At 36.6% G+C, this 27,731-nt stretch overlaps 3 protein-coding genes across 6 annotated transcripts; all 3 read left to right on the forward strand.

Annotated features, from left to right (window-relative positions):
• The first annotated feature begins 7,560 nt into the window (after nt 1–7,560).
• LOC110660162 (uncharacterized protein At2g24330) lies at nt 7,561–16,237 on the forward strand. 4 transcript variants are annotated; one of them, XM_021818351.2, is made up of 8 exons: nt 7,562–8,066; nt 8,930–9,023; nt 9,351–9,629; nt 10,193–10,337; nt 13,055–13,164; nt 14,841–15,264; nt 15,489–15,770; nt 15,978–16,237. In XM_021818351.2, exons 3-7 carry the CDS (start codon nt 9,384–9,386, stop codon nt 15,731–15,733), a joined length of 1,170 nt encoding a protein of 389 aa, XP_021674043.2. In that variant the 5' UTR covers nt 7,562–8,066; nt 8,930–9,023; nt 9,351–9,383; the 3' UTR covers nt 15,734–15,770; nt 15,978–16,237. The 4 variants fall into 4 exon arrangements, with proteins under 4 accessions (XP_021674044.2, XP_021674042.2, XP_021674043.2 ...); XM_021818352.2 differs by having other exon boundaries at nt 7,561–8,066; nt 10,193–10,289; nt 15,489–16,237; XM_021818350.2 differs by having other exon boundaries at nt 7,561–8,066; nt 9,354–9,629; nt 15,489–16,237.
• Nucleotides 16,238–16,725: 488 nt separating this feature from the next.
• On the forward strand, nt 16,726–21,666 carry LOC110660161 (proteasome subunit alpha type-3). The gene is made up of 10 exons (XM_021818348.2): nt 16,726–17,044; nt 17,249–17,288; nt 17,406–17,489; nt 18,991–19,064; nt 19,309–19,395; nt 19,487–19,571; nt 19,740–19,786; nt 20,189–20,254; nt 20,790–20,880; nt 21,263–21,666. The coding sequence occupies exons 1-10, from the start codon at nt 16,941–16,943 to the stop codon at nt 21,332–21,334; spliced, it is 750 nt and encodes a 249-aa protein (XP_021674040.1). The 5' UTR covers nt 16,726–16,940; the 3' UTR covers nt 21,335–21,666.
• A 1,076-nt stretch (nt 21,667–22,742) lies between these two features.
• On the forward strand, nt 22,743–26,486 carry LOC131183079 (uncharacterized). Its single transcript, XM_058152971.1, has 2 exons — nt 22,743–25,859; nt 25,947–26,486. Exon 1 carries the CDS (start codon nt 23,061–23,063, stop codon nt 23,976–23,978), a length of 918 nt encoding a protein of 305 aa, XP_058008954.1. The 5' UTR covers nt 22,743–23,060; the 3' UTR covers nt 23,979–25,859; nt 25,947–26,486.
• Nucleotides 26,487–27,731: the final 1,245 nt, after the last annotated feature.

Consider the following 27,731-nt stretch of genomic DNA (forward strand, 5'->3'; position numbering starts at 1 on the left):
TCTAGTTTCTGCTTCATATATTGTGTATAAATATGAGTCTATAGAGCTGTGTAATGTGCAGTTTTAAATTTTGTGGGCTAATGCTGCTGAATTTCAGGAAAATGCGTAGAAGCAGGAGAGGCGCCTTGCACGAGCGGATGTACTGACGAGGTGTCAGCACAGGATGAGGCGCCTGCCCCGAGGAGGCGGGGTAGGAGGCCTAGAGCTGCTCAAGTAGAGGAGTAGCCACCCCCAGTACAGGATCAGTCTTTTATGACACAGGGTCCCATGGACCCCATGGCAGCTACTCTAGCTGGTTTGCAGAGGACCATCGATATGATGGCACAGTATATGGTCCACCCTCCACAGCAGCAGCAGTCCACCGCACCAAGAGGGGAAACTTACAAACAGATCATCAACTTCAAGAAGTTGGTGCCTGGTACTTATGATGTGTCAGACGATGCATATCGATTTTTGGATTCTATGACGGCAGAGAGCAGTGCGATTGGTGATAGAAGACTAATAGAGTGTATACAGCATGTCATGGGGCCTTTGCCTAGACAATGGATGAATGACTAAGTTTTACACCGGATGTTGGGTTTTACATTGGCTCTGTTTGTGGAACTTTTATCAATCGGTTTGTGCGAAAGCTTGAGAGATCGAAGCGGTGGGCCTTTGAGGCCCTAAGATAGAATGGCAGTGCAGAGATGAATATGCTATAGAATTTCTGGAATTGAGCAGATATGCCCCTACAGCAGTAGCTACAGAAACTATGAAGGTGAAGAGGTTCCTAAAGGGGCTTGACAGGAGGTATGCGAACCTGGCCATGATGTCGGATCAGTCTTTTGATGTGGTGGTTGATCGAGCCAGACAGATTGAGATTAGCTATGCTGTGGATGACAGTGGAAGAGCAAAGAAAAACAGAGCAGAGGGTTCTTCAGGTGTTCCCCAAATGGGTACTCCGGATAGTGGTGGCCAGAGTAATTACAGAGGAAAGGGTAGGAGCAAGAGAAGTGGTTTTAGACACAAACCACGAGGATTCGCAGAGTGCGGATCCAGCGGTGGTCACGATTCGAGTATAGCGATTGGTGCAGTTCAGGATCCTCCTTGACACCTTGTGCACAGTGTGGAAGAGGACATTCAGGACCTTGTTTGATGGGATCATGAGTATGCTTCAGGTGTGGCCAACCAGGTCACTTTGCTAGAGAATGCCCCGTTTTCAGTGAGCCACAGATGGGGTCACAGGGTTCTATTGCAAATGTTCCTCGCCAGTTGTATCCGGGTACTTCCAACATGGCGATCGATTCGATGGCCAACGAGGACAAGGGGGACGTGGATTTGGAGGCGGTCGGGAGGTAGAAGTCGATGTCGAGGTTACGCCACTCAGGGTAGGGGTCAAGCTCGGCTTTTCACCCTGACCCACCAGGATGCTCAGGTTTCCAATGCAGTTGTGGCAGGTATTCTTCTGGTCTGTTCTTATGAGGCTCGTGTTTTGATAGATCCGGGTGCTACGCACTCATTTGTCTCCCCTGTGTTTGCCATGAGGTTGGGTAGAAACCCTACAACTTTAGAGTGCCCTTTATCAGTAGCTACCCCACTTAGCGACAACATAGATGTAGATATGATTTTTCCGGGTAGCCCAGTAGTAGTGGATGGAAAGATCCTCCCAGCAGACTTGGTTCCTTTACCAGTAATAGATTTCGATGTAATCTTGGGGATGGATTGGTTGGCAACTCATTATGCCACTTTAGACTGCAGGAACAAAAAGGTGTATTTCCACATATCTGGTGTGGAAGAGTTTAGCTTTGATGGTGACAGGAGCGTGGCTCCATATAATTTGGTGTCAGCAATTAGTGCTAGAAAAATGTTGAGACGTGGATGCCAAGGGTATTTGGCACTGGTGAGAGATACATCTGTAGAAGGTGTCAGCATGGGAAATGTTCCTGTTGTCAGAGAATTTATGGATGTCTTCCCAGAGGAGCTTCCAGGGTTGCCACCAGAAAGGGGAATAGAGTTCTGCATTGATGTTGTTCCGGGTACAAACCCCATATCAATGCCACCTTACAGGATGGCACCAGCAGAATTGAAAGAGCTGAAGGAGCAACTACAGGAGCTTTTGGACAAGGGTTTCATATGTCCGAGCACTTCACCCTGGGGTGCTCCTGTTCTATTTGTTAGAAAGAAGGATGGGTTATTGAGGTTGTGCATTGACTACAGACAGCTGAACAAGGTGACATTGAAGAACAAGTATCCACTTCCTCGGATCGATGATCTGTTTGATTAGCTCCAAGGAGCTAGATTCTTTTCCAAGGTAGACTTGCGATCAGGCTACCATCAGTTGAGAATCAGGAATGAGGACGTGTCCAAAACGGCTTTCAGGACAAGATATGGTCATTATGAGTTCTTGGTGATGTCTTTTGGACTCACTAATGCACCAGCAGCCTTCATGGACTTGATGAACAGGGTGTTCAAGCCATTTTTGGACCGTTTTGTCATCGTATTCATAGATGACATTCTGGTATACTCTCGGACCGAGGAAGAACACGTGTGGCACTTGAGGATGGTGTTGCAGACGTTGAGGGAGCACCAGCTATATGCCAAATTTTCAAAATGTGAATTTTGGCTAGAAAGCATCTCATTCTTGGGACATGTGGTTTCTAGTGACGGCATTCAAGTGGATCCCAAGAAAATTGAAGCTGTAACTGATTGGCTTAGGCCTACAACGATCCACCGAGGTGCGAAGTTTTACGGGTTTAGCTACTCTGAGCGTTTTGTGGAAGTTTTCTCCAAGATAGCGGCTCCGCTTACTATGTTTACCAGGTAGAATTTTCCATTCATTTGGACAGATGAGTGTGAGGTGAGTTTCGAAAGCTTAAGGAGTGTCTAACCACCGCCTGTGTTGACACTACTGTGAGTGGTGAAGGATACACCGTGTATTGTGACGCCTCGAGAGTTGGCCTAGGGTGTGTTTTGATGCGAGAATGGAAAAGTAGTGGCTTATGCTTCAAGACAATCAAGAGGCATGAGCGTAACTACCCCACCCATGATTTGGAAATGGCGGCGTAGTCTTTGCACTAAAAATGCGGAGACACTATCTGTATGGTGAAGTGTGCGAGATATACACCGACCATAAGAGTTTGAAGTACATCTTCCAACAGAGGACTTGAACTTGAGGCAGAGGAGATGGATGGAGCTTACGAAAGACTATGATTGCACCATCGGTACCACCACTGGAAAGGCCAATGTTGTGGCAGATGCTTTGAGCGAGAAAATCTTACGCGGTTTGGCGCACATTTCGTGAGAGAAGAGACCGTTGATTCGGGAGGTACATGAGTTGATGGATCAAGGTTTAATCCTAGATCTTTCGGATGAGGGGTATTGTTGGCTCACTTTTGGTGAGGCCGGACTTGAGGGACAGAGTTAGAGTTTCCCGGCCACAGAGATCAACAATTGATGAAGATCATAGAAAGAGTCTGACAAGGTGAAGGTGGTGAGTTTGGATTTGCCAATGATGTCGCCCTAGTACAAGGTTCTAGGATATGTGTGCCCGATGTAGACAAACTCAGGAATGAAATCATGCGAGAGGCACACTAAACACCATACAGTGTCCACCCAGGTTCCACCAAGATTTACCATGATGTGAAAGATAGCTATTGGTGGAATGGCATAAAGAGAGACATAGCGACTTTGTGTCCAAGTGCTTGACTTGTCGGAAGGTGAAGTTTGAACACGAGAGACCGTCGGGGAAGCTGCAAGAGCTCCCTATCCCGAATGGAAATGATTACTATGGATTTTGTGATAGGTTGCCTCGTACCACGAGGATATGATTCGATATGGGTAATTGTAGACCGCTTGACCAAATCGGCTCACTTCTTACCAGTAAAGACTACATACTCGTGGCACAGTATGCCCGCTCTACATTCGAGAAATAGTCGGATTGCATGGAGTTAGGCTTCCATAATATTTGTGAGGGCCCCGATTCACTTCTCGGTTTTGGAGAAAGTTACAGGAGGCACTTGGCACCTGATTGAACTTGATGCGGCTTTCCACCCTCAGACGGATGGACAGTCCGAAAGGACAATCCAAACACTGGAAGACATGCTTCGCATGAGTGTCTTGGATTTTGGAGGTCAATGGGATGAGCAGCTAGCTTTGGTGGAGTTTGCCTATAACAACAGTTATCACTCCAACATAGGGATGGCACCCTATGAGGCATTATATGGAAGAAAGTGTAGGTCTCCTCTGTGTTGGACAGAAATGGGGGAAGCGAAGGTGCATGATGTAGACCTAGTGCAGTACACTTCAGAGATAGTTCCTTTAATCGAGGAACGGCGAGGGCGGCTTTCGATGAAGAGAGAAGAGTTATGCAGATCCCAGACGGAGGGATGTGGAGTTTGCAGTGGGCGACTATGTATTCCTGAAGGTTTCTCCAATGAAGGGAGTCATGAGATTTGGAAAGAAGGGTAAGTTGGCACCTCGGTATATTGGACCTTTTGAGGTTACGGATAGAGGTGGAGCAGTTGCCTACCGGTTGGAGCTACCACCCAACCTTTCTCACGTTCATCCCGTGTTTCACATCTCCATGCTCAGGAAATACATTCCCGATCCTTCTCATGTACTGCAGCCGGATGTGATAGAGCTAAAAGAGAACTTGTCATTTGAGGAGCAACCTGTAGCCATAGTGGACTACCAAATAAGACAGCTAAGATCCAAACAGATCCCTATGGTTAAGGTTTTGTGGAGGAGCCAGTCAGTGGAAGAGTGCACCTGGGAGTCAGAACGGGACATGCGTAGCAAGTACCCCTATCTGTTCAATGTATAATCATGTGCTTTATTCTGCCTTGTATAAAATTCGAGGATGAATTTCCTGTAAGGGGGGAAGAATGTAACACCCCAAAATTTTAATTTTTATGAGCATTTTTGGTATTTTAATCTTATTTAAATTTTAGGAATTTTTTTGAGATTTTTCGGATTTTAAAAATCGGGTTCGATTTTCCAAAAATATAAACTTTGATGAATTTTAAAAATTTATTTAAAGACCACGTGGCAAAACTAAAAATATATTTGGAGTCTACGTATTTTTCTGAGTTTTCTGGAATTTTTTCGAAATTTTTGGACCTCGTTTTCGGTCCCGAGGCAGAGTAAAAAATTCAAAATTTTGTATTTCGAATCGAACCGGCCGAATCGAACTGGACCGGATCGGACCGGTCAAATTGGACCGGTCTTTTTCCCTTTTTCTTCCTCCCGCGCGCGACGTTCCCTCTCCCTTTTCTCTCTCTTTTCTCTCTCCTCCCCTCCCCTGCCGCCGGCCAGCAGCCTCCCCTGCGTCCCCACCTCACCGGCGCCGCCCGGTATCCCGGTAGGCCGTGTCGCCCCAAGCGGCCGCGCGCGACGCCCCTCCCACTGCAGCGGTGTTTGGCTTCTTCGCCAAAATCCGGCCGATCCGCCACCAATTGGACCGGTCTTGTGTCTAAAATCATCTACTCGTGAGCTTTCCATAGACACCAAGAATGCGAAATCCATCGAGCGGTTTGTCCAATTTTTGCTCGGGAAGTTTTTAGCCCATTTCGACTTTTGGGCTAGATTTCTCAAACCGTGAATCCACGAGAAAACCGAGGCTACCAAAGACGCTCCACTCGTCGAGAGCTTAGCGACATAAATTTCGAATTTTTTCGACACCGTTTTTCGGTGGGTCCCACGAAACTTCGCAGTGTTTTTCCGAGCATTAAATGAGCTTAGAAAATTCTGAAAAATTTATGTACTAACTCCCGTGTTATGGGCTTCGTGTAGGTATCCTCAATTCGCGGAAATTCGACAGTTGACCGGGTCTGCGAAATTCCGACCAGACAGACCCGTTACCGAAAAAGTCTCCGAATTGGACCGAGGTTTTGGCTAGCCCTCCATTGTCAGACGTCCCGAGCGCGTCCCCGAAGTCGGAATCGGCAAAGGTAAACCCAAACCTTGTTTTTACGTAATTTTCTAGTGCTTAAATAGGATTAAAAATCCGTAAAATATTCGTGGTAGCTTAGAAAATTACGATTCTTTTTGAAATAGCTTAGTAATATTGCTAAGGACCGCGGGGCAAAGTTTTATAATTTTTAGAGCTTGTTTGGGCAGTTTTTGCAAAAATGATCAATAATAAGGACTAAATTGAAATTTTGCGTATTGTGATGGATGACTGATTTGATGGGCCCAGGAGGGGCTGTGTGATATGATTGAGCTGTGGATATATGGATTGTGAATATAGAAGTGTGTTTTGAGCCATTTTGCAGGTTGGGTAGGTCCTAGGTATAGGGGAGACTCTGCAGGATTTTCGGCACGACTTAGGACGTATTGGTCTTTTTCTTTGTTTGTATTGAGTCAAATTTATTAAATGATTGTAATAAAATTGTCAGGTGAGCCGGGACAGCCTTCTTCCTCCGCCCAGCCGCCTCAGTGACCATCGTCAAGTCTGTGAGTAGAATATTAATTTTAATTGAAATTTCGATATTATTATATGTCCAAGCATGCCCATGCATCACTTATATGCATATATTTATGTAGTTAAACTCTAGGCACGATTTATGTTGCATTCATAACTGTTGATGTGCCATGGATGTTGTTGTGGTAATTTGGAGCAGTGTGCGTGCGTTGGCGTGCGTGTGATGTGGTGTGGACTATGGATAGGACGGGGTAGTCACGGCTTGAGTAATTCGCTGGGATAAATTTTAGCGGTTAACGATGGAAAGAGACAATCATATAAAATAACAATGATTTTATATAAAATATTTTATATGAAATGGCAAATTAACAAAGACCAAGTATGTATATACGAGTAAATCTTATAAAATTATAATGATTAAATAATTATTTAATATTTTTTATTTTTATTTTTTTTAATTTAATAACTAAATTTATATATATGTTGAATATTTATTAGCTTATCATTTCATATAAAATGTTTACATAAAATAAAAACTTTATAATATAATTTTTTATTTTTTAATGTGTGCTTTTTAAATTTTATTATAATAATACATCTTAATTTAAATAGAGAATATCCTCCCATCTAAACTTTTTTTAAACCTCTATATGCATTGTTAAAACACTTTGATAAGCAATAATTCTCCCAAAATATATATTAAACAATAGGCCCACTCGATTAATGTATTGAATTAATAAGCAAATAAAAATAGTATAAAACTTAGAGAAATTATAACTTAATCTTTAAAATTTAGATTAATACATTGATATTTAGATTAATACATTGATCGGTTGTCTCTAAGTTTTAATTTTTATGTTTTCTTTAATTAAATAATTCATTTATTATTTTTTTTTTCAAATTTTCTTAAATTAATAAAATAATTAAGTAAATCTTACTCAGTTAAAAAAAAAAACTCAATCCTTCTAAAAAAAGTAATTAAGTAAATCAACAAAAACAATTAAAATATGCATAAAATTCTAAAAACTAATTATATTAACCATAAAAACAATTTTTCTATTTTTTGCAAAAAAAAAATTCGAATAAAAATATAATTTCCATTTTGTCCCCAAGTAAAATAATATTATAAAAAAATAAAAATTCCCGGCTTTAAATTTGTATTTAAATTGTATTCAAACTTTTTTATTTTGATAGTTGTCTTCTCCCGCTGATCCACACACCGCCCTTGGCCGGTACCGCATCGCCCGCACTTCATTTCCAACAACTAACCACCGGTGGACGTGGATCCTAATAAAACCCATCCAAATCGCGAAGAGAGACATATTCCAAAAACCTGAGAACTGAACCCCCATTTCTGAACCCGGCCGCCACCGTCATTCTTTACGATATCGCTCCAGTTCAGCCGCGCAAGGGATTCTGCTGCCGTCGCTAAGTCCAGTCAAGTCACCGCTGCCTCTGCTCTTCTCCTTTCCGACCACGAGGATCCCTGTTGCCGTCGCGCAACTCTCCTTCGATCGGACCAAGTGAACCGCAAAATTAGGCCGTTAACCCAAATATTCTCTAACTCTCTCTCTCTCTCTCGCGTTCTCTCACTCACGCCCCCGTATCCCTGCATCTGTCGAGCTCGATCAACCGACGCGACCGTCGTCAATCTCAATCCAGCCAGGTACGCTTCTCTTTCTTTTCTTTTATTTTCTTCCCCTCAAAATTTTCTTTCTTTTTTTCACCCTCTCTTCTTGTTTTTTTTTTTGTTAGATTCTCTTCTTGTTGTTGTTGCTCGTGTTGATGTGATTTTCTATATATAATTGGTGTGCGTTTAGTTCTTTAAATTCTGGGAATGTGCTTTTTCTTGTCAAATTTTGACATTTTTAGCTTCTTGATGATTTATAGCCTTTCTGGTGTTCTTGTAAACGCATGCCATAGTTCTTTTAATGCCTTTTACTGTCTTTGATGTGCGTATACTTTGTTTTAGTTCTAGTGGAACCTTGAATCAGTATCTCTATTCGTTTGTTTATATTTTCTCTTAATTCTTTTGATTGATAATTTGTTGAACGTAATTTGTGTTTAGGATGTTTTAAGATGTCAACTTTTGTTTATACCGAATGTGTGGAGAGTTGCAAAAATGGTGATGGAGTTTCTCAGCCCGTTAAAAATATGGTTTTGAATTTTGATACACTCATTGCATCTAGTAACCTTCGCAAATTCTGTTGTTTATGTGGGGAGTAGGACATGGATTGATGTTTGGCCTTCCACAATTGATATACTGTTTAATTTTTTCTCTTTTCTCTCACTCTCTCTCCTCCCCCTCCTCTCAACCACACCCCCCCCCAACAGCAACTCTCTTCCTAATTTTTGTGCATGGTAGTTACTCTAAGTTTATAATATCCATTATTTTTTAAAGAGGTAATATTCTAATGCTGGTTTTCTTTTCGGAGACGATTACCGTGATAATTGTCAATTTGTGTCTGTTTTGCCTCTTCTCAAATCCCATTTGTGCTTTGGAGTTTGATTGATTGTTCTATTCTTCAGATAGTTCTGAGGCACTTTATTTGACAAGGCAAAGAGGATCTCCTGCTACTACTGGACGATTTGATAGATCACCTGCCCATCCGTTTCTTTCAGGGTATTTGTAGATCCTATCATTTTCTTTTTTCCCCCCTTCTTATTTCATTTTCTCTTTTGATCTTGTTTTATTTTCTTTTGAATCACTCCTTTTTATTTTATTTCATTCTAATCGGTCCATATACTATATTATTATTATGGCTAACTTTACATGATTATTAATGTTTTGCTTAAAATAATTAATATCCTAATAGATTTTTCGTCAATTCTCAAAAACAACTTAAATTGTTTTCTTTATTTGCTAATAGACAAGACACATGTTATTATTTATGCATGGACACAGTTTACATACAGTTAGGAATGATTCTCCTTAATTTTTATCTTTCAGTAGTGGTAGTAGAAGAAAAAACGAGCAAAAGAAATGGCAGAGGACAAAGGCATAGCAGAAGGAGGAAAGAATGGGCCAAGAGTAATTGATGAAAAGAAGCCCAAGGGTATTATGTCTCGTATTTGGAATGGCATTTTTAGATTCCATGGCGACAATGTTGAGAAGAGACTGCACAGCATTTCTAAGGAAGAAGCTGCTGTTTTATCAAGGATGAAAAGGAGATCCCTTACATGGAGGAAGATGACTAGGCATCTCATTATTTTCTCGGTCATTTTTGAGGTTATAATCTTTAGCCTCATCTGGTTTACAATGAATTCTTGGATCCAAGTGGCAATACATTACTAAAAAAATGTTCATCTATGAATAAGAGATCCACTATTTATAGTTTAGTTTGGTTTTTCTTTCCTTATCCTCATGTCACTTAAGGATGGTTATTGGTCCTTGTCATCTCTTTACATTTCACCTCAGTTAATCCAGTTTCTGTTTAGCAGCTTCCAGCTACCTTCTGGAAATTTACAATTGCATAAGTATGTTCCCAAAATCAGATGCTCTTTGATATCCTTTGGTTGCTATATCTGCCAATTACGAATATATGAAAACACTTGTGAACATCCATGTATTGTATATCATATGATGGTAAATTCTCCTGTGACGTTTTAACCTATGCAAAGCAATAGGTCTTAGAGCTTCATCATTTGGTATGTAGGCACTTGCAATTTCCAGTTTGAATTTGGGGGAAGTAAAGTGTTGTGAAGTTGATATCTTGCCCTTATTCATGGTTTTCCTTTGCAGAATCTTATATCACATAATGCCTTCTTATTATCATTGTTCTTTAAATCCAGGTAATTGCAGTAGGCTATGCTATTATGACGACAAGATCAATGGATTTGAATTGGAAGATGAGGGCATTTCGGGTCATGCCTATGTTTCTTTTGCCTGGTATATCATTCCTTGCTTATTCAGCATTTGTGAGCTTCATGACTATGTGTAAGTGTCTAAAACTGGCAATAAATTTGATTTCTGCAAGATTTTTCATGTTCATTCAAAGCTTTCTTTCCTTTCACATTTTTAAAATATCAGAACTAGTTTGCTAAATTGGTCTTAGTCCCAAAAGTTTAAATGTATAAGTAATGAGCCAACATTGTGGTTCAAGGAGCAATATCTTAATCTGAAACAGAAGTCTCCAAATAAAAAGAAAATGTTTAACTTGTTTACTGGAGTTGCTAGGCCTAGGCCCAACAGCATATGCAATATGAAATAGGAATTCAGTCCAACAAATTTCATTTCTAGAAGATTTTTCAGGTTCATTCAAAGCTTTCTTTCCTTTCACATTTTTAAAATATTAGAACAAGTTTGCTAAATTGCTATCAGTCTCAAATGTTTTAATGTATAGGTAATGAGCCAATATTGTGGTTCGAGGAGCAATATCTTAACCTGAAACAGAAGTTCAAAATAAAAATAAAATGTTTACTTGTATGCTGGAGTTGCTAGGCCTAACAGCATATGCAATATGAAATAGAAGTCCAGTCCAACAAATACAGAGTACTTAAGAAAATGACAGGTGGAAATTATTTTTGGGCCTAATACCCTAAAAAAATCCATAACTATAATGCTTTTGACAATTATAGTATAAACTTTTTTTATTTTGGGCAATTTGATGCAAAAACTAATCGTTTTTGGACAATTACAACATTTGACCGGATGAGCCTTCCCTCAGAATGACTGATGTGGCAGTAACATAGATTAAAAAATAAGAAAAGGAAAAAATGTTGCCGTATACACGTATAAGCAACAGGAATTCCCATCCTCCTCACTTTCTCCCTCTTACGCTTGGCATCAACTCTATATCTATGGTTTGTAGATCTCATTTATTTCTTCTATGCTTTCTCATTTATCTCCATCAATTCAACCATCTCTCTAGAATCACGAATAAACTGCACCGGTCGTTAGATGCACATCAAACACTTGCCTTCATAGTTCAATCTTGATATTCTCACTAACTGCTCTTAATACACTTTCTGACAAAATTTGCCCTTATCTTGCCAACCGTGGCGATGTACACGCAGCCTCAGACTGAAGACCCACAACCACTCTTAGTCTTGGTACTGCTCCACTCCACTCTTTCTCAATGTCACCTTACGTCGCTGGATGCTTGAGTAGCCACGTGTAACAGCCAATCCCAATCTAGCTTACGCCATCTATTTGCCTTAATATGCACCAATCTATGCTTTGAGGCATCTAAAGGTCCTGCTGTCAACACTAGCATCCAACACAGGCTTGAATTATTTGACTTTCTGCAAGAAAATGATGGTAGGATATGGGGAAAAGAATCTATTCGGCCAAAACCCCTCTCATTCTTTGCCCACTATTTTAGTTGTCTTGGTTTCTAGTTCTCTAATCAAATCCTTTACATAAGAAAATTTTCTGGGTGTTTGTAGGATTGTGTTGATTTGATTTCTTGATTCTTGTTTGGTTTGGGAAAATGTGGCTAGTGCTGCTATTGGAATGATTGGAGGCAATTGTTTTGCCGATTCTTCATCTTCTTTCTTGGTTTCAAATCAAAAATAGGAGGAAAAAATCATAATATTGGGGGGTGGAGGGTGGGGTTGTGGAGATATAGAGAGTCAAATTTCTTTGTGTTTCTTTTTCACCTTTTGTGATGGATCCTCACAAGACCCAATAGGATCCAACCTAGTGCCTTTGAATTTGAGGTCAAGAAAGCCTTTAGACGACTTGTTTTGCAGGTGCATATAATTTGTTCAATTTCTTCTTTGATTCGCTTTACTATTCTCCAATTTTTGTTCTTGTTCAATCAATTTCTTTGATTAGATGATTTTGTTTTTGGTGATGTGTTTCAGTATCATCCTAATGCAGGCAGAGAAAGCAATTATATTGTGCAGTTCACTCGTTTTCCATTTAGCTCCAAATTCCTTCGCTCCCATACAGTGACTTTTTTAATTTTCTTTTTTTAAATCTGTGTTATTGCCACATCAATCATTCTCCCGGTTACAGAAGGCTCATTTGGTCAAATGTTGCAATTGTCCAAAATCAATTAGTTTCTGCATCAAATTGTCAAAAAAAAAAAAAAAAGGATTATGCATCAATTGCCATTTAGAGTATTGGAAGAGAGGGTGCCAGAGCTTGAACCTAAGACTTTATATATATGCCTGCCTTGTAAAAACCCTAATTTCAGAGTTCTAGAAGAATTAGGAGTCCATTCGGGTCGAGTTGGAAGCAAGAAAAGTCGTATATAAATTGTTGTCAGGGACTTTACACGGAAGGTGTAGTGAGACACGCCCCGTGTAACTTTCTGCTGCTTTTGTTTTTCGAGTTTTCTTTGTCTAGAATGTTGCACGGGGTCCAGAAAGTTACACGGGGTGGGTTACACGGCCCGTGTTCTGCTTCTGGCCCTGTATTATTCATGTTTTGACCTCCAGATCTCTTTCAAACTCATCTTTGATTCTAGAACCACATAAAAACACCTGATAAAATATAAAAATCAATGAATTGAGTTGGATTAACATATTTTCTATAATAATAATGAAAACATATAAAAATAAACATAAAAGGATATTAAATGTTAACAAAATGCAATGCATGTTAACCTTCAATGTCTATATAATTTGATGCAATCATGCCTCTATCTTGATTTTCCAAATACAATTTTGTCATACTAATTATCCTTCAATTATAATTTCATGTAGGTGATCGAAAGGATCATGAAACTCTTGGAAGGTTGCGAGCTGAGAGGCAAGCAAAAATTGACGAACTTAAAGAGAAGACAAATTACTACACTACACAACAACTCATTCAGGTAACAATAATAAGATAGTTATGCTATTTAGTCCAATATTTTATATTTTTCATAGAACTCTCTCTAGAATTTTTTTTTCTTTTTGTGCTTGTGTGCATGCATGTGCAGAGTGTGGGGTGTCTCACTAAACGTTTGTATTTGAGACATCAGCCTGAATGCATTAACCAAGCACTATTTTATATTTTCTGTAGGTTTTCAATTGGCAAGTGATTTGTTAATTTGACATATTTTTCCATTGATAGAGATTAGGGGCAATCTTTGTGTCCTTTCATTCATGCTTAATTACCAAAAAAATCTTGTCAGCAGCAGTTTTTTCAATGTTAGTCCATTTTTTTTTTCTTTTATCAGTTAAACATAATAACTTTTAAAATTGTTATTGTTTATCATGTAGTGATACTTTAGCAAAATCAAGCCAGAATACTTTTAAGGGAAAAATACAAAAAAAATACTAGGTTACGCATGAGAATCGTGGTTTGATTTTTGTCAATTTAATACCTTGTATTTCCTCTCTTAGCAAATATGGTCCAAACCGTTAGTTATCGTTAAATGATGATGACAAGACAAACACGTGGCCAGCGCCACATCTGCCATGTGCCGACATGTCAGTGCCACATCTGCCATGTGCCGCCATGTGTTTTTCATGTCACGGTAACTAATTGCTTGGACCACATTTGCTAACGAAAGAAAACTCAGGGTATGAAATTAACACAAATTAAACAATAGACCCTCATAAGTCAAAAACGTGAAACCACATGTTATTTTTTGGTACTTTCCCCAATTTTAATCACTAATGGAAACATAGTAATAATCTTAACTTGTTGTATATGTATCGTATTCAAGCACTACCATCGCCACCACCACACCTATCATAGACAAGAACATGGTTATTGGCATGGTCACTGAATTTATCTTGACAATCTAACTTAATTTTGATTTTGTTTCACTAAGTTCAATGTTGCTAGATTTTGATAAGATTTAATCATCATTTTTATATGATAATTTAGTTTTTTTTTTAATAATCTAGTCAGTAATAGTCACCTTTTAAAATAAAATTACAATTAATTGTCTTTGCTTATAGAAATTAAAACTTCAGTGGTTACTTATGTGTTTGATCTCTTTCCGAGAAAGCTATTGAAGAAATCTCTCTATGAGATAGGTCATATTCCTTGTATAGAATGGTATCAAATGTACGGGTGGATAACTAATTTGATATCTGAATGCATTAAAATTTATCCTCTCTTATATTTTCACTACAATGTTTCATTGTTTTCTAGCTTTTCAATAGAAAAATAAAATTGGGAATGAAAAATTGAGTTGGTATTTCTATGCTAATAATATTATGAACATGATGGGTAAAATAGGCAAAGTTTACTAATGCCATGATGTCTACATGTGCTGTTTTTGAATAAAAAGGATTATGACTTGTGTGGATAGCTCGCATGTGTTTCCAAAATGGATGTTTCTTATCTATGTATACAATGGACAAGGCATCTCATTTGCTTATCTCAAAGGAAAAGAAATATAAATAAAATATTTTATTTAGCAGATGCAATGCAACAGGTGGCGTTATCCTTTTGTAGGCATGTTACGTACTGAGCTTTATGGGCCGTGTATTCCAAATGTATGATACCAAGTTTGAGAATTTTCAATTTAAGTTTAAATCTGGGTCTATGCAGAGATATGATCCAGATCCAGCAGCAAAGGCAGCTGCTGCAACTGTCCTCGCATCTAAGTTGGGTGCAGATTCTGGCTTGAAAGTTTACATGGGAGATGAAGCTAAGCTCAATGATTCAACAGGGATGAGCAATGATGTTGAGTTTGTGCAAGCTGGTAGCCTTAGAAATAGAAAGCAAGTACATACTAGATCCATTACTGCAGGGAGTTCTCCAGTGCTTCATCATGATGAAGAAATGTTATGCCCTGCGCAGAGTGAAGGTCTTCAAACTTCTGAGCAAAATCAGCTTGTTGTTGAGCATCACAGTCCACACGGTTCTGCTGTGCATGATGGGGGATGGATTGCTCGATTAGCAGCATTACTTGTGGGTGAGGATCCTACACAATCTTATGCACTGATATGTGGGAACTGTCACATGCACAATGGTGAGTGGATGCCCTTCAATTTATCAATTAATGTGTTTGGATGGATATTGTGCTCTTCCATTATGATTTACTAGTTGCAACATCATATCTCAAATCCCTAGTAATCTGCATTTCCATGTCTACAGCAAGGCAAGCCGCATGCATATGTTTGCATGTGTATCCAAATAACACTTCAATTATTGTGTTCATTACCGAATTTTATGGCTTGTTATTGTTTTGCACAGGACTAGCCAGGAAGGAGGATTTCCCATACATTACTTACTACTGCCCACACTGTCATGCCCTGAATCAGCCAAAACATTCAGAAGGGTGTGCTTCTGGTATTAATTCCCCCAGTTTGGGCAATTTGAAAGGTGAAGACAATGTTGAAGTCATGAACAATGCCAGCAACTCTTTGGGTGAGAACATTCTCCCAGGTGGCAGCAGCCCTATTAGAGCTGATTCAGAAAAAGAGCAAGCGAAAGCATAACATCAGGGGAGTTGGCTAGTTAAGATTGCACATACAGGTGATGGATTTTGCAATGTTTAGCCTATTATTTATCGGTCGGGTATGGGTTCCATTGAGTGAGGATTTGCAATAGTTTTGCTTCATGTGTTTGTGTAACAAGATATATGCGATTACAGGTGATGGATTTTATAAGGTTCAGTCTATAATCTGATTTGTAAGTATGATTATTGAATGATTGATACGATACTGTTTTACATGAGCTTAGTGGGAGATTTGTCAGCTGGAGATTCAAGCAGATGAAAGGGGGCCAAAACCCGTTGGAGCTGTTGGAGTTGTTGCTGTAACTGAATTGTAACAACTTACTTCTTCATTGTATATAAAAACACCAATAGTGTACTGAGGAAGGGGGAACGAGAATTAATTGGTCTTCTCTCCTGTTCTTCTTCTGGAAGTTCTTTCTATCTGTCTATTTCTCTATTTCTGTCTTCTACCTGATCTTGTTAATGGAAAGTTGTTCATTTCTCAGCCCTGTTTCTCTCTTTGTTTCCTATTCATCTGTTCATCTTCTGCTTCTTTCTCTTTTTTGAAATTCAGTTCGTATCAGTGATGGATTTGAAAATTACAGGTGATGCATTTGACAAACGTCAGCCTATCATCTGATATGTACAATATGGGTGCTATCGAGTGATGGATTTGCAATAGTTTTGCTTCGCGCATTCGTAACAAGATATGCTTGAGAACTTGATGGTGTGCAGTCAGCCTAAAATTTTCATTTTGGATTTAATTAGGGAGTAAACTTTCACTTAATTTAATTTTTGATTAACAAAAACGAAGTAATAAATTTTTATTTTTTGCAAAACTATTTTTGCATATTTTAAACATTTTTCATTTAAAAATTAAAAAGTGAAATTTTGAAATTAAAATTTTTTATGAAAAACACTCTGATTTTCTTTTTCCAAAAGTAAAACAACCATAATTATTTCAACTAAAAACACACAATTATGAGAAAAAAAAAAAAAAAAGAAGAAAGAATAGAAGACGGACTTCTCATAAAGAGCCATGGCCCATCATTGGAAGCTCGGCCTACAATCCACCTTAGTTGTACTAATCAGTGTCTTTCTTTCCTTTGTCTGTCTTGGGATCGAAGAAAACTAGTCGAGCTCTATTTCTATTAAGAAGCTAAAGGACCTCACACAAATCAAGCAGAAGCAAAGCGAAAGTTAAAAATATGAGCAGCATAGGAACAGGTTACGATCTCTCAGTCACCACTTTTTCTCCCGATGGCCGCGTTTTCCAGATCGAATACGCTGCCAAAGCCGTCGATAACAGCGGGTCCTTTTTTTCACTCTTTTATGTTTTCTGTTTGTTTCCCGAGGAGTTACTGTACCTATCATTGATTTTTGTCGCCCACAACTTTTGTTTTCCCTATTTTAATTGTTATGGTTAGTTTTGAAGTGGAAATGATGAGCAGCATTAGGGTTTTTATTTTTGGTTATTTGCGGTTTTTGATGTTGTGTACCGTTTTTGCTTTTGCAGTACTGTTATTGGAATCAAGTGCAAGGACGGGATTGTTATGGTGAATTACCTTTCTTCTTTGATTTTATCCTTTTCCTTCAGTTCATAGTCCAGTGTTCCTTCGGAAAATATGCATTGATTTTAAAATTGGAATTGTATTTTCTCTTATGGAATTTAGGGTGTGGAGAAGCTCATTGCGTCTAAGATGATGTTGCCGGGTTCCAATAGGAGAATTCACTCTGTTCATCGTCATTCTGGCATGGTACTAACTGTTTTGATATTCATATTGCCCTCTTACTTTTTCATATTTGTCATGTAATGTAACAAAATCAAAGAAAATTTCTGAATTTACATTGTACTTCTTGGTTGTCCTTTATTGAGTTTATTGAAAATTTATGTTGTTTAGATCTTGTCTGTATATTGTTCGTGAATATATGTGATTTATCTTTGACACTAGAAGCTGATACATTGGTGTCTTTACTCTTTCAAGTTCAACACATATCATATTGTGACTTGGCCTCATGTAGTCCAACATACAGAGACAGGAACTCAATGTATATCTTTCCATGTGTTTTTTTGAGTATACCTGCTGATCAAGTGAATGGGATTAGTTTTGCCTCTTTAATTGTGATTAATGGTGATAGAAGTTTTGGGATAATGATAGATTGAAATGCATTTTTGAATGGGCTGAAAGAAATAGTATTCCCTCTAGGAACTATGTGGTAATCTTAAATTTGATCTATGTTCTTAAGTCTCATTGGTAGAGTTTGGAAGTAAAAACTTCATGTTAGCGTTCTGATCTAACAAAGACATTTTATATAATTAATGTATGTCTTGCGCTTCATCTTCTGATTTTGTTTCTTTATGTCTGTGCAAGAAAGTTTGTTGAAGAATGTGAATATTGGCTTCACTGGAGCAACTCTTTAATGATGACTGTTTTGTAAATACTATTTGACACTTTACTCATTTCAATAAGTGGCCGTTTGCATTACTTGCTTTGGGACTTGAATACCATTCTGGTGTTCTACCATTCTCCATTGTTCATAAAACAATTATGCGCTAACAAAATGTTAACTTTTCCTTAGTGCATCTTGGGTTGTAGGAATAGTACAAAATTATTTCTTCTCGTATGATCTCACTATAATATTCTCTCAGTTACCCTTATAAGTACAAATGAGATCAATACACATTTTTTTAATAGTTTCTCTCAAAATGTGTAGCTCACACATCTTGTATGCTTCCATTCAAATAAGCATAAGAATAAAAGGGTGGAAGTAACTGCATTTTTTATTAAATTATAAGATTTTGTGGAAGTTGTATTTCATGAAAAGATAAGGTTCTGGACAAAGTATAAAATAAGAACTTGCCACACACTAGTTTTTAATTTACTTCCCACAAGTATTAAATACTTAAGTATGAGGCTAGCCCATATACTATTGCTTATCCATTCCCTTGAATTCCTAAATGCACATATTTTGTTATTTTTTTTCTTTTCAATTGGTGGAATTTGGAAAGATGCTCTTGCTTAGTGTTTTGAGGTTTTTATTTTATTTATTTATTTATTTATTTATTTTTTTATTTTTTTTACGTTTTTCATTTGCTCACCATGTTGACTATCCTTATTTATATTTCTCCACTTAGTTTGGTCTTTTAGTCCAAAAATTGCAGAACTAAGGCTTTATTGGTTGTACATTTTTAATTTTCTCACTCTCTGTGTATGTGTTTGTCTATCTATGTATGCACTGTCTATATTCAAATATCAGGCTGTTGCTGGTTTAGCAGCTGATGGGAGACAAATTGTTGCACGAGCGAAGTCTGAGGCAACTAATTATGAAAGGTTTGTTGTTTAAACCATGCCTTTTTCCTTATGCTAAAACCCACTTGAATAGTTAGAAGAAAACATTATATGGTAGCAACCTTGATCTTGATTAATCTTCTAGCAATGGACATAGTTATGGGAGGCTCAGCCTAAGTTTTGTTGTTCAATGTTTGTGGTTTTCTGAGATTGAGTATACTCTGATTTTCAATTTTCTTGTGCCTCAAAGGTCGCTAACCTCAAGTTTATTTTTTCTGAGCATTAGTGTTTATGGTGAACCCATTCCTGTGAATGAACTTGCTGGACGTGTTGCTAGTTATGTGCATTTATGTACTCTCTACTGGTGGCTTAGGTAAAGAAAGCATTGATCCTTATATCTTGCATTTCTGGCACACAGCTGTGGCCTCATTGAAAAAGTTACATAAAAGTTGTTAATGTTACAGGCCTTTTGGGTGTGGGGTAATTCTTGGTGGATATGACAGAGATGGGCCACAATTGTACATGATCGAGCCATCTGGCATATCATATGTGAGTTGAATTGCCCTTATTATAGCTATATCTTCACTTGCTGTTTACCATATAATTTTCTATTGATTTATTGATGATTGCCATTACTTGGTAACTATTTGATGGTTGTATACTTGTATTGTTTGGAGTTTCTTACAACTTATCTTTGTGCTTCAAAAAATGGTGCAGAGATATTTTGGTGCTGCGATTGGAAAAGGAAAGCAAGCTGCTAAAACGTAAGTTATCACATTTTTGCCCCTAATGGTGAATTTAGTCAGCAATATAGTCATGACATTCATCACATGAAAGCAATAATTTTGTGCTTTAGACATCTTTTTTTTGGGTTAATTTTTCTCATTGAATTTTTGAAGATGGTGATGTAAACTATGGTTATCGAAATAAATAAATTTTGGTGAAGTAAATAAAATTTGGGTAAAGGTTGCTATCGAAGTAACATAGCAACCTGTTCTGATTATGGAATTTATCTTGCTAAAATATGATTTTATCTTTGATATCCCTTCTTTGTTTTGACGTATAATGGATTGCTTGGTCATCATATTAACATTACATATTCTCAAGCTAATATTTTGCATGTATGTCCTTTTCATTTCTAATGATTGTATGAATGGTTTGGACAGAGAAATCGAAAAGTTGAAGCTTTCTGAAATGACATGCCGAGAAGGGGTTATTGAAGTAGCCAAAATGTGAGTTGCCTCCTTCCCCCTGAATAAAATTTGTTCTCTCTTTCTGAATTATGGTGCATTCCATTAGTGTTACTTTGTCGATTTGTTATTAGTATCTGTTCTTTCCTCCCGCAACCCCTCCTCTCTTTCTCTCTCTCTGAAGTTCCTTTTGATGCATGTGGTAACTTTCTCATCAAAAAAATCTCCAGCCATAAAAAGGAAACACCAAAAATAGAACTTAATTTCAATTGCTAAATCATTTGAAAATTCATTGAAAGATATTGAGAGGCCAGCCTTATTAGAAGCTTTTTGATTCTTGTTTATTTGTTAAACCATTGGAAGCTCAAATTATTTATCATTGAAATATGGAATGAGGCATTGGCTCCCATTATTTGGCATTAGGTACTATCTAAATAATTTTTAACATATTAATAGAAAGCAAGAGGAATGAAATTTAGAAGGAGGGGCGCGGGGGAGAATTCTCTATACATATTGTGCACTTCATAGCTAGTAGTTTGTATGATTTATTTATTTTTTGCTATTCTCATTTGAGCAGCATTTACAAGGTGCATGATGAAGCAAAGGACAAGGCCTTTGAATTGGAGATGAGTTGGGTTTGTGATGAATCAAAGAGATTGCATCAGAAGGTAATTACTGGTCCTATTCTACTTTGGTGCTCATGTCCTCAGTTGCATGAGCAGTTGAAAGCAATTTCTGGCAAGCACTGGGATTTGCAGCCCAGCATTTGGATGCATCAGTTTACTTAACTTTGCATGGAAAAAAGAATAAGAAAAAATGATGCCTGTATACTCTGGTCCTAATTTCTACATTCTGTGGGCATCTAGATGTGCAGTGTGCTAACGCATGCACAGTTGGTAATTTAGGTGCAAGGAAATCCAAGCATATTTGTTTTATGTCATGTTTAGGAGCTGCCTGTCTAGTTTAAGATGTCAATACAGGCTGACTCAAATTTTAATGGGTGGTTTATGTATTTATTATAGATGATTATTGTTATGGTGGCACATTCAGGTTCCTGATGAACTCTTAGAGGAAGCCAAGGCTGCTGCCAGGACTGCACTTGAAGAAATGGATGCCGATTAAAGCTAATTGTTACGTTTTCCCCTGAATTTCCCTAGTCAGAAGTGGGCGGGTTGGGTTTACATTTTCTGCCTTTTTTCTCGTATGGTTAACATGTGCTTTATCCGAGCAGGTTCTTTTTTCTTTTCTTTTTTTTCAAGGGCACAATCAATGAAATTATTTAAGATATCATATCTTTGCGTCGGAAATGCAGGGAACGTATCTTTTACCCCTTTCTTATGTTTTCCTCTTTCTTACCTTTACCCCTTTCTCATCATCTCTTTCCTTTTGTATTATTACAGTATATCAAATGCATGCTTAGGCGGCCTTAGTTAAGGTTAATGCTATTTCTGTCAGCCTGTGCCTACTAGCATTTTTATCTTGATTTAAAACGAGAAGGATATAGATATGTATATATCCATACCATTTCTTTTTTGTTTGGTTGCTATCACTAATTTCATGTATTATATTGAATTATTGATCATGTTATATTTATGCATGTGCATGTAAATGCGTCTTAATATAGCCCGTCCCCTGGCTTTATACAAATGGCAAAATGAAGTTTTTTTGGTCTGAAAGCTGGACTCTTTTCCTGGAAGCCTAAGCGTCCCCAAATTATCATCAACTAAAAATGGACTGATGCTGTGAGGAGGATGAATAATTATCTGAATTCCTCATAATATGAACCAGAGCTGCATTTGCAAGCCATTTCGGTGGCCGATTCCCTTCTTGATAAACATGGCGAAGCTGAATGATCCACTGCTACATTTTGCGACAATTAGGGTTGTAAATGAACTAAGTCGCTCGCGGGCCATTCGAGGCTTGGTTCGATAAAAGTTTGGTTTGGTTTGACTCGTTTTCTAAATGAGCCAAGGATTCGAGCTTGAATTAGTTGGAGTTCGAGCTCGATTCGTTTATAAGCTTAGGAATTAACTCATTGAATAGGTTTATGAACTGGTTTATTGAATAGGCTCGCGATCTGGTTTGTTAAATAGGTTCGTGAGTAGGCTTATTTATAGGTTTATTTATAAAAATATTTATATCAGTTATTATAATTTTATAATGTTATAAATATATTTATTTTATTTAAAATTATTTTAAAAATAATATATTATTTAAAAATATGATATAAAGAATATATAAAATATATTTATAATTGTATAGTTATTTGTGTTTTAGATTTATTTCTTTATAAAAATAAATTAATTTTTATATGAGAATAAATTTAGAATATTATATAATAAATATATAAAATTTATTGTGAACTATATTATCTATATTAAATTACTAAATAAATTAAAATTACATATTTTATAATTTTAAGCATAAAATATATATCTCTCTCTTCCTCTTCTATAAAGATTTTAAACTTTTAAAAGATTAAGTTTCAAAATTAACATTAATATATCTAACAATTATTATTATTTTCTCTCTCTGTACAATCTCTCTTTCTTTCAATCTCTTTGACTAATTCTCTTTTAAGTAAATTTTAAATCTTTAAAATTTTAATATTAAGTTATTTATCCATTATTATTACTTTTCCCTCTTTTTCTCTAAGCACTCCCTCTTTATGCATCCTTTTAAAATTTGTCTTAAATGTTCACTTATTCTTTAAAAATTAAATTGTTAATATATTAAATTTAAATAACTCCGCCTAAGTAGTTTGCGTTTAGTTGGTCCTAAACCCGGATAAAGGAAGAGGGTTACGATAGGTGACAACCAGTGTAAAAATTTCGTTACACCTTATGATATGGATTCAAATGATATAAACGTTGGGGCGTCCTCTACTTACGACACGCTACATCGGAGCCCGGGTGTAGTGAGAAATATGCAAAGGTGTAGGGCGTTCATCGAAAGCAACGCGCCATGCCGGCACCCGGGTGTGATGTTAAGTGAGCAAGGGTTCCCACATCATGGACGGGTGTGGATAAAGAAGTTAGTTCATAGGATAGATAATAGAACATATAGTGGAATAGAACACAAGATAGACATAGAAAATAATAGAAAATATCATAGAATGAGACTAATTAGGAAGGAACAGGATAGGAGGAGGATCAAGGTTGGTACTTGGAATGTTGGATCACTTACAGGAAAATTAATGGAGCTTGTGGATACCTTGGAAAGGAAAAGAGTGAATATTGCTTGTATTCAGGAAACTAAATGGATAGGAGAGAAAAGCAAGGAAGTAGGTAATTCAGGATACAAACTGTGGTTTACCGGAAAGGAGAGAAATAAGAACGGAGTGGGTATAATCATAGACAGAACATTGAAAAACGCTATAATAACTGTGAAAAGAGTAGGAGATAGAATTATACTAGTAAAGCTAGTACTAGAAGGAAAAACAATAAATGTAGTTAGTGCTTATGCCCCACAAATAGGACTTGATAGTGAGAGTAAACAAATGTTTTGGGAAGATATGGATGATTTAATGCAAAGCATACCGAATGAAGAAAATATTTTCATTGGTGGAGATTTGAATGGACATGTAGGAAGTGATAGGCAAGGTTATGAGAATGTTCATAAAGGTTTTGGTTTTTGCAGTCAAAATAAGGAGGGAAAAAATATCCTGGATTTTGCTATGGCATACGACCTAATACTAGCAAATACCTACTTTATAAAAAGAGAGTTACATTTAGTGACTTTCAAAAGTGGGCAACATAGAAGTTAAATCGACTTTTTCTTAACCAGGAAGACAAATAAAGCCTTATGCAAGGGTTGCAAGGTCATTCTAGGAGAGGCTTTAACAAGTCAACATCGGTTAGTGGTCTTGTATGTCAAGTTTAGGAACAATTCAAGTAAGGTCAGAAGAAATAGTGTAGCTCGAACAAAGTAGTGGGAGTTCAAAGGAGTAAAGCAAGTGAAGTTCAAAAATGAGTTTCTCGAGTTCGAAGCATAAAAGCTGGATATTGAGGCCAATGATATGTGGATATAGATGGCATCAAATATTAGATAAGTAGCTAGAAAAGTATTTGGAGAGTCTAAAGGACATGGACCACCCTGAAAAGAGAGATGGTGGTGGAATGAGGAAGTACAAAAGGTAGTGAAGAGAAAAAAGGGAATGGTATAAGAAATTACCTGAATGTGTTAATAATGAGGCATATGAAAAGTACAAGATAGCAAAGAAAGAGGCAAAAAAGGCAGTTAGTTAAGTAAAAGCACAGGTCTTTGAAAAGTTATATGAGAAACTTGGAACTAAAGAAGGGGAGAAATATATTTATATATTAGCAAGGAGGAGAGAAAGGAAATGTCAAGATAAATCAAGTTAGGTGCATTAAGGATAAAGAAGGAAAAGTAATGGTGAAAGATGAGGATATTAAAGAAAGATGGAGAAATTATTTTAATGATCTATTTAATAATAGTCAAAATGGTAATAGCGTGAATATAGACTATAGAACAATAGAAAAGAATGTGAATTATACTAGAAGGATTAGATCTTTAGTAGTAAAGGAAGTACTTAAGAGAATGAAAGTGGGTAAAGCCTGTGGACCAGATGGAATACCAATTGAAGTGTGGAAGTGTTTGGGAGATATGAGAGTGGCATGATTAATTAAATTATTTAATAAGATTCTAAACTCAAAGAAAATGCTTGATGAATGAAGGAGGAGTATTTTAGTACCTATTTTTAAAAATAAGGAAGACATACAGAGTTGCTCGAACTATAGGAGAATTAAACTCATGAGCCATTCTATGAAGTTGTGGGAGAGAGTTGTGGAGCATCAACTACATCATGATACTTCTATATCTCTCAATCAATTTAGCTTCATGCCCGGTCGTTCAACTATGGAAGCGATATTTTTCATTAGAAGCTTGATGGAGAAATATAGAGATGTGAAGAAAGATCTACACATGGTTTTTATTGATTTGGAGAAGGCTTATGATAGTGTTCCAAGAGATGTCTTATGGAGTGTATTAGAATAAAAGATGGTATCTATTAGGTACAAACAAGTATTGAAAGATATGTATGAAGGAGTAACTATTATTGTGCGTACAGTGGGAGGGGACACAATAGATTTTCCGATCTCAATTGAATTACACCAAGGATTAGCTATAAGCCCTTACCACATATACAAGAGAGTATTCCTTGGTGCATGATGTTTGCGGATGATATTGTTCTGATACATGAGACGCGAGAAGGAGTCAACAGAAAGCTAGAGCTTTGGAGAAGTACTCTAGAGTCAAAGGGTTTTAAATTAAGTAGAACGAAGACAGAATACATGCATTGCAAGTTCAGTGAAGGCCAAACTGGTGATAGGGAATGAGTTAGTTTGGATGGAGTGGTACTGTCCCAAAGTAATCACTTTAAATATCTCGACTCAGTCCTTCAAGTAGATGGGGGATGTGAGGAGGATGTTAGTCATAGGACTAAAGCCCGATGGTTGAAGTAGAGACGTGCCACGGGAGTTTTATGTGATTGCAAGATTCTCAATAAGTTGAAAAGAAAATTTTACCGTACAGCCATATGACCGGCTATGTTATATGGTAGTGAGTATTGGGCACTGAAAGAGTCGTATGCGTATAAGATAAGAGTTGCAGATATGAGAATGTTAAGGTGGATGAGTGGCCATACTAGACTAGATAAAGTCCGTAATGAGAGTATTAGAGAAAAGATAAGAGTTGCAGATATGATAATGTTAAGGTGGATGAGTGGCCATACTAGACTAGATAAAGTCCGTAATGAGAGTATTAGAGAAAAGATAGGAGTAGTGCCAATTGAGGATAAGTTGAGAGAAGGGAGATTAAGGTGGTTTGGTCATGTGAAGCGTAGACATACGGAGGTTCCAGTTAAACAAGTAGAGCACATTAAGTTACAGGATAGAAAAAAAAAGGGGGTAGACCTAAATCGACTTAGAGGAGAGTAGTACAACATAACCTAGAAACATTATAAATTTATGAGGATTTAACCCAAAATCGTTTAGAGTGGAGAAAGCGAATCCATATAGCCGATTCCAAATTTTTGGGATAAAGGCTTAATTGAGTTGAGTTGAGTATGAAATTTAAATCATAATACTATTGAGTTTAATTTAAGAGCTATGAAATTAAATTGTGTGTGTATGTATATATACACTTATGTAATTGAGTTTATTATAATTGTCATTAATATATTGATATCATATAATAACTTGTATTTTTATCGCATAGTAATTTTTTTAATTAAATCATAATACTATTAAGTTTAGTTAAGAGTCATAAAATTAAATTGTGTATGTGTGTGTATATATATATATATATATATATATATATATAATTGAGTTAATTATAATTAATATATTGATACTATATAATATATTGAATTTGTATTATAGGGTAATCTTTTTAATTAAATCATAATATTATTGAGTTTAGTTAAGAGCCATAAAATTAGATTAAGCATATGTATAACATAAATATGATTTTAATCAAATTTAAACCTTAAAAATATATAAATATAATAATAAATATGATAAAATTTTAATTATTTGTTATATTGTGTCATTAGGCTTTTATTATAGTAAATTATTTATATAAAATAAAAATAAAAGCTAAAATTTAATAAATAAAAATTAATTAATTAAAAAAAATAAAAATCTTAGTGTGTAACCTATATTAGATAGGAAGAGGTGAGCGGAGCTGTGGCTTCCTCGTAAAAGGAAAGCCACTCCTTAATTTTCAGTTGGCTGGCTAGCAAACTAGCATGTGTGGCTTAAATGGACTCTTAATACTTTTTGTTTTTTAATTTTAAATTTATTTTAATTAAAATTAAATATATTTTTAATTATAATTAAATTAATTTTTAATTTATTTTTATTTAAATTAAATTTTATTTTAATATAATAATATTAATGAATTCGAGTATTTGTATTATAAAAAAATTAAACTTAAATTTGATTTATTTATATTATAAACAAATTTGATACCAGTTCAACTCAAAGTTAACTTGATCTTATTATATACGTAACAAGTTGAGTTCAACCCTACAAAAAATATAACGAGTCGTCGCTTCGTTTATACCCCTAAACCCTTCTGCTTTATTATTCTTGATTCCGCATCGAGCTCTGGAGGATAGTGAAATTATGAACTATACCATTCCAAAAGATTCTGTCGTGCTGGTGAATGTTTGGGTAGTTGAACGTGAATAACGAGATCCCTCCACTTGGAAGGATCCCTTGTTATTTCAACCTGAAATTAAGGATTCTTGACTCGAAAAGTTGGGACATAAAGAGTAATGATTTTGAGTTTCTACCTTCTGGTTCAGGAAGGAAGACTTGCCCAGGACTATCCATGGCAACAAGTGCATTTCCTTTGATTTTGGTATCTTCTATAGATTGCTTGGTTGGTCTCTGCCAAATGGGGAGGATCTCTAATAATAAATTAGGCATAATATTGCGGGAGCAGATTGAACTTCTTGTTCCCAAAAGAAAACGATAAATTGAACATTGCAACT

Source organism: Hevea brasiliensis, chromosome 9 (assembly GCF_030052815.1).
Source record: "Hevea brasiliensis isolate MT/VB/25A 57/8 chromosome 9, ASM3005281v1, whole genome shotgun sequence".
In the NCBI taxonomy this organism is placed as follows: Eukaryota; Viridiplantae; Streptophyta; class Magnoliopsida; order Malpighiales; family Euphorbiaceae; genus Hevea; species Hevea brasiliensis.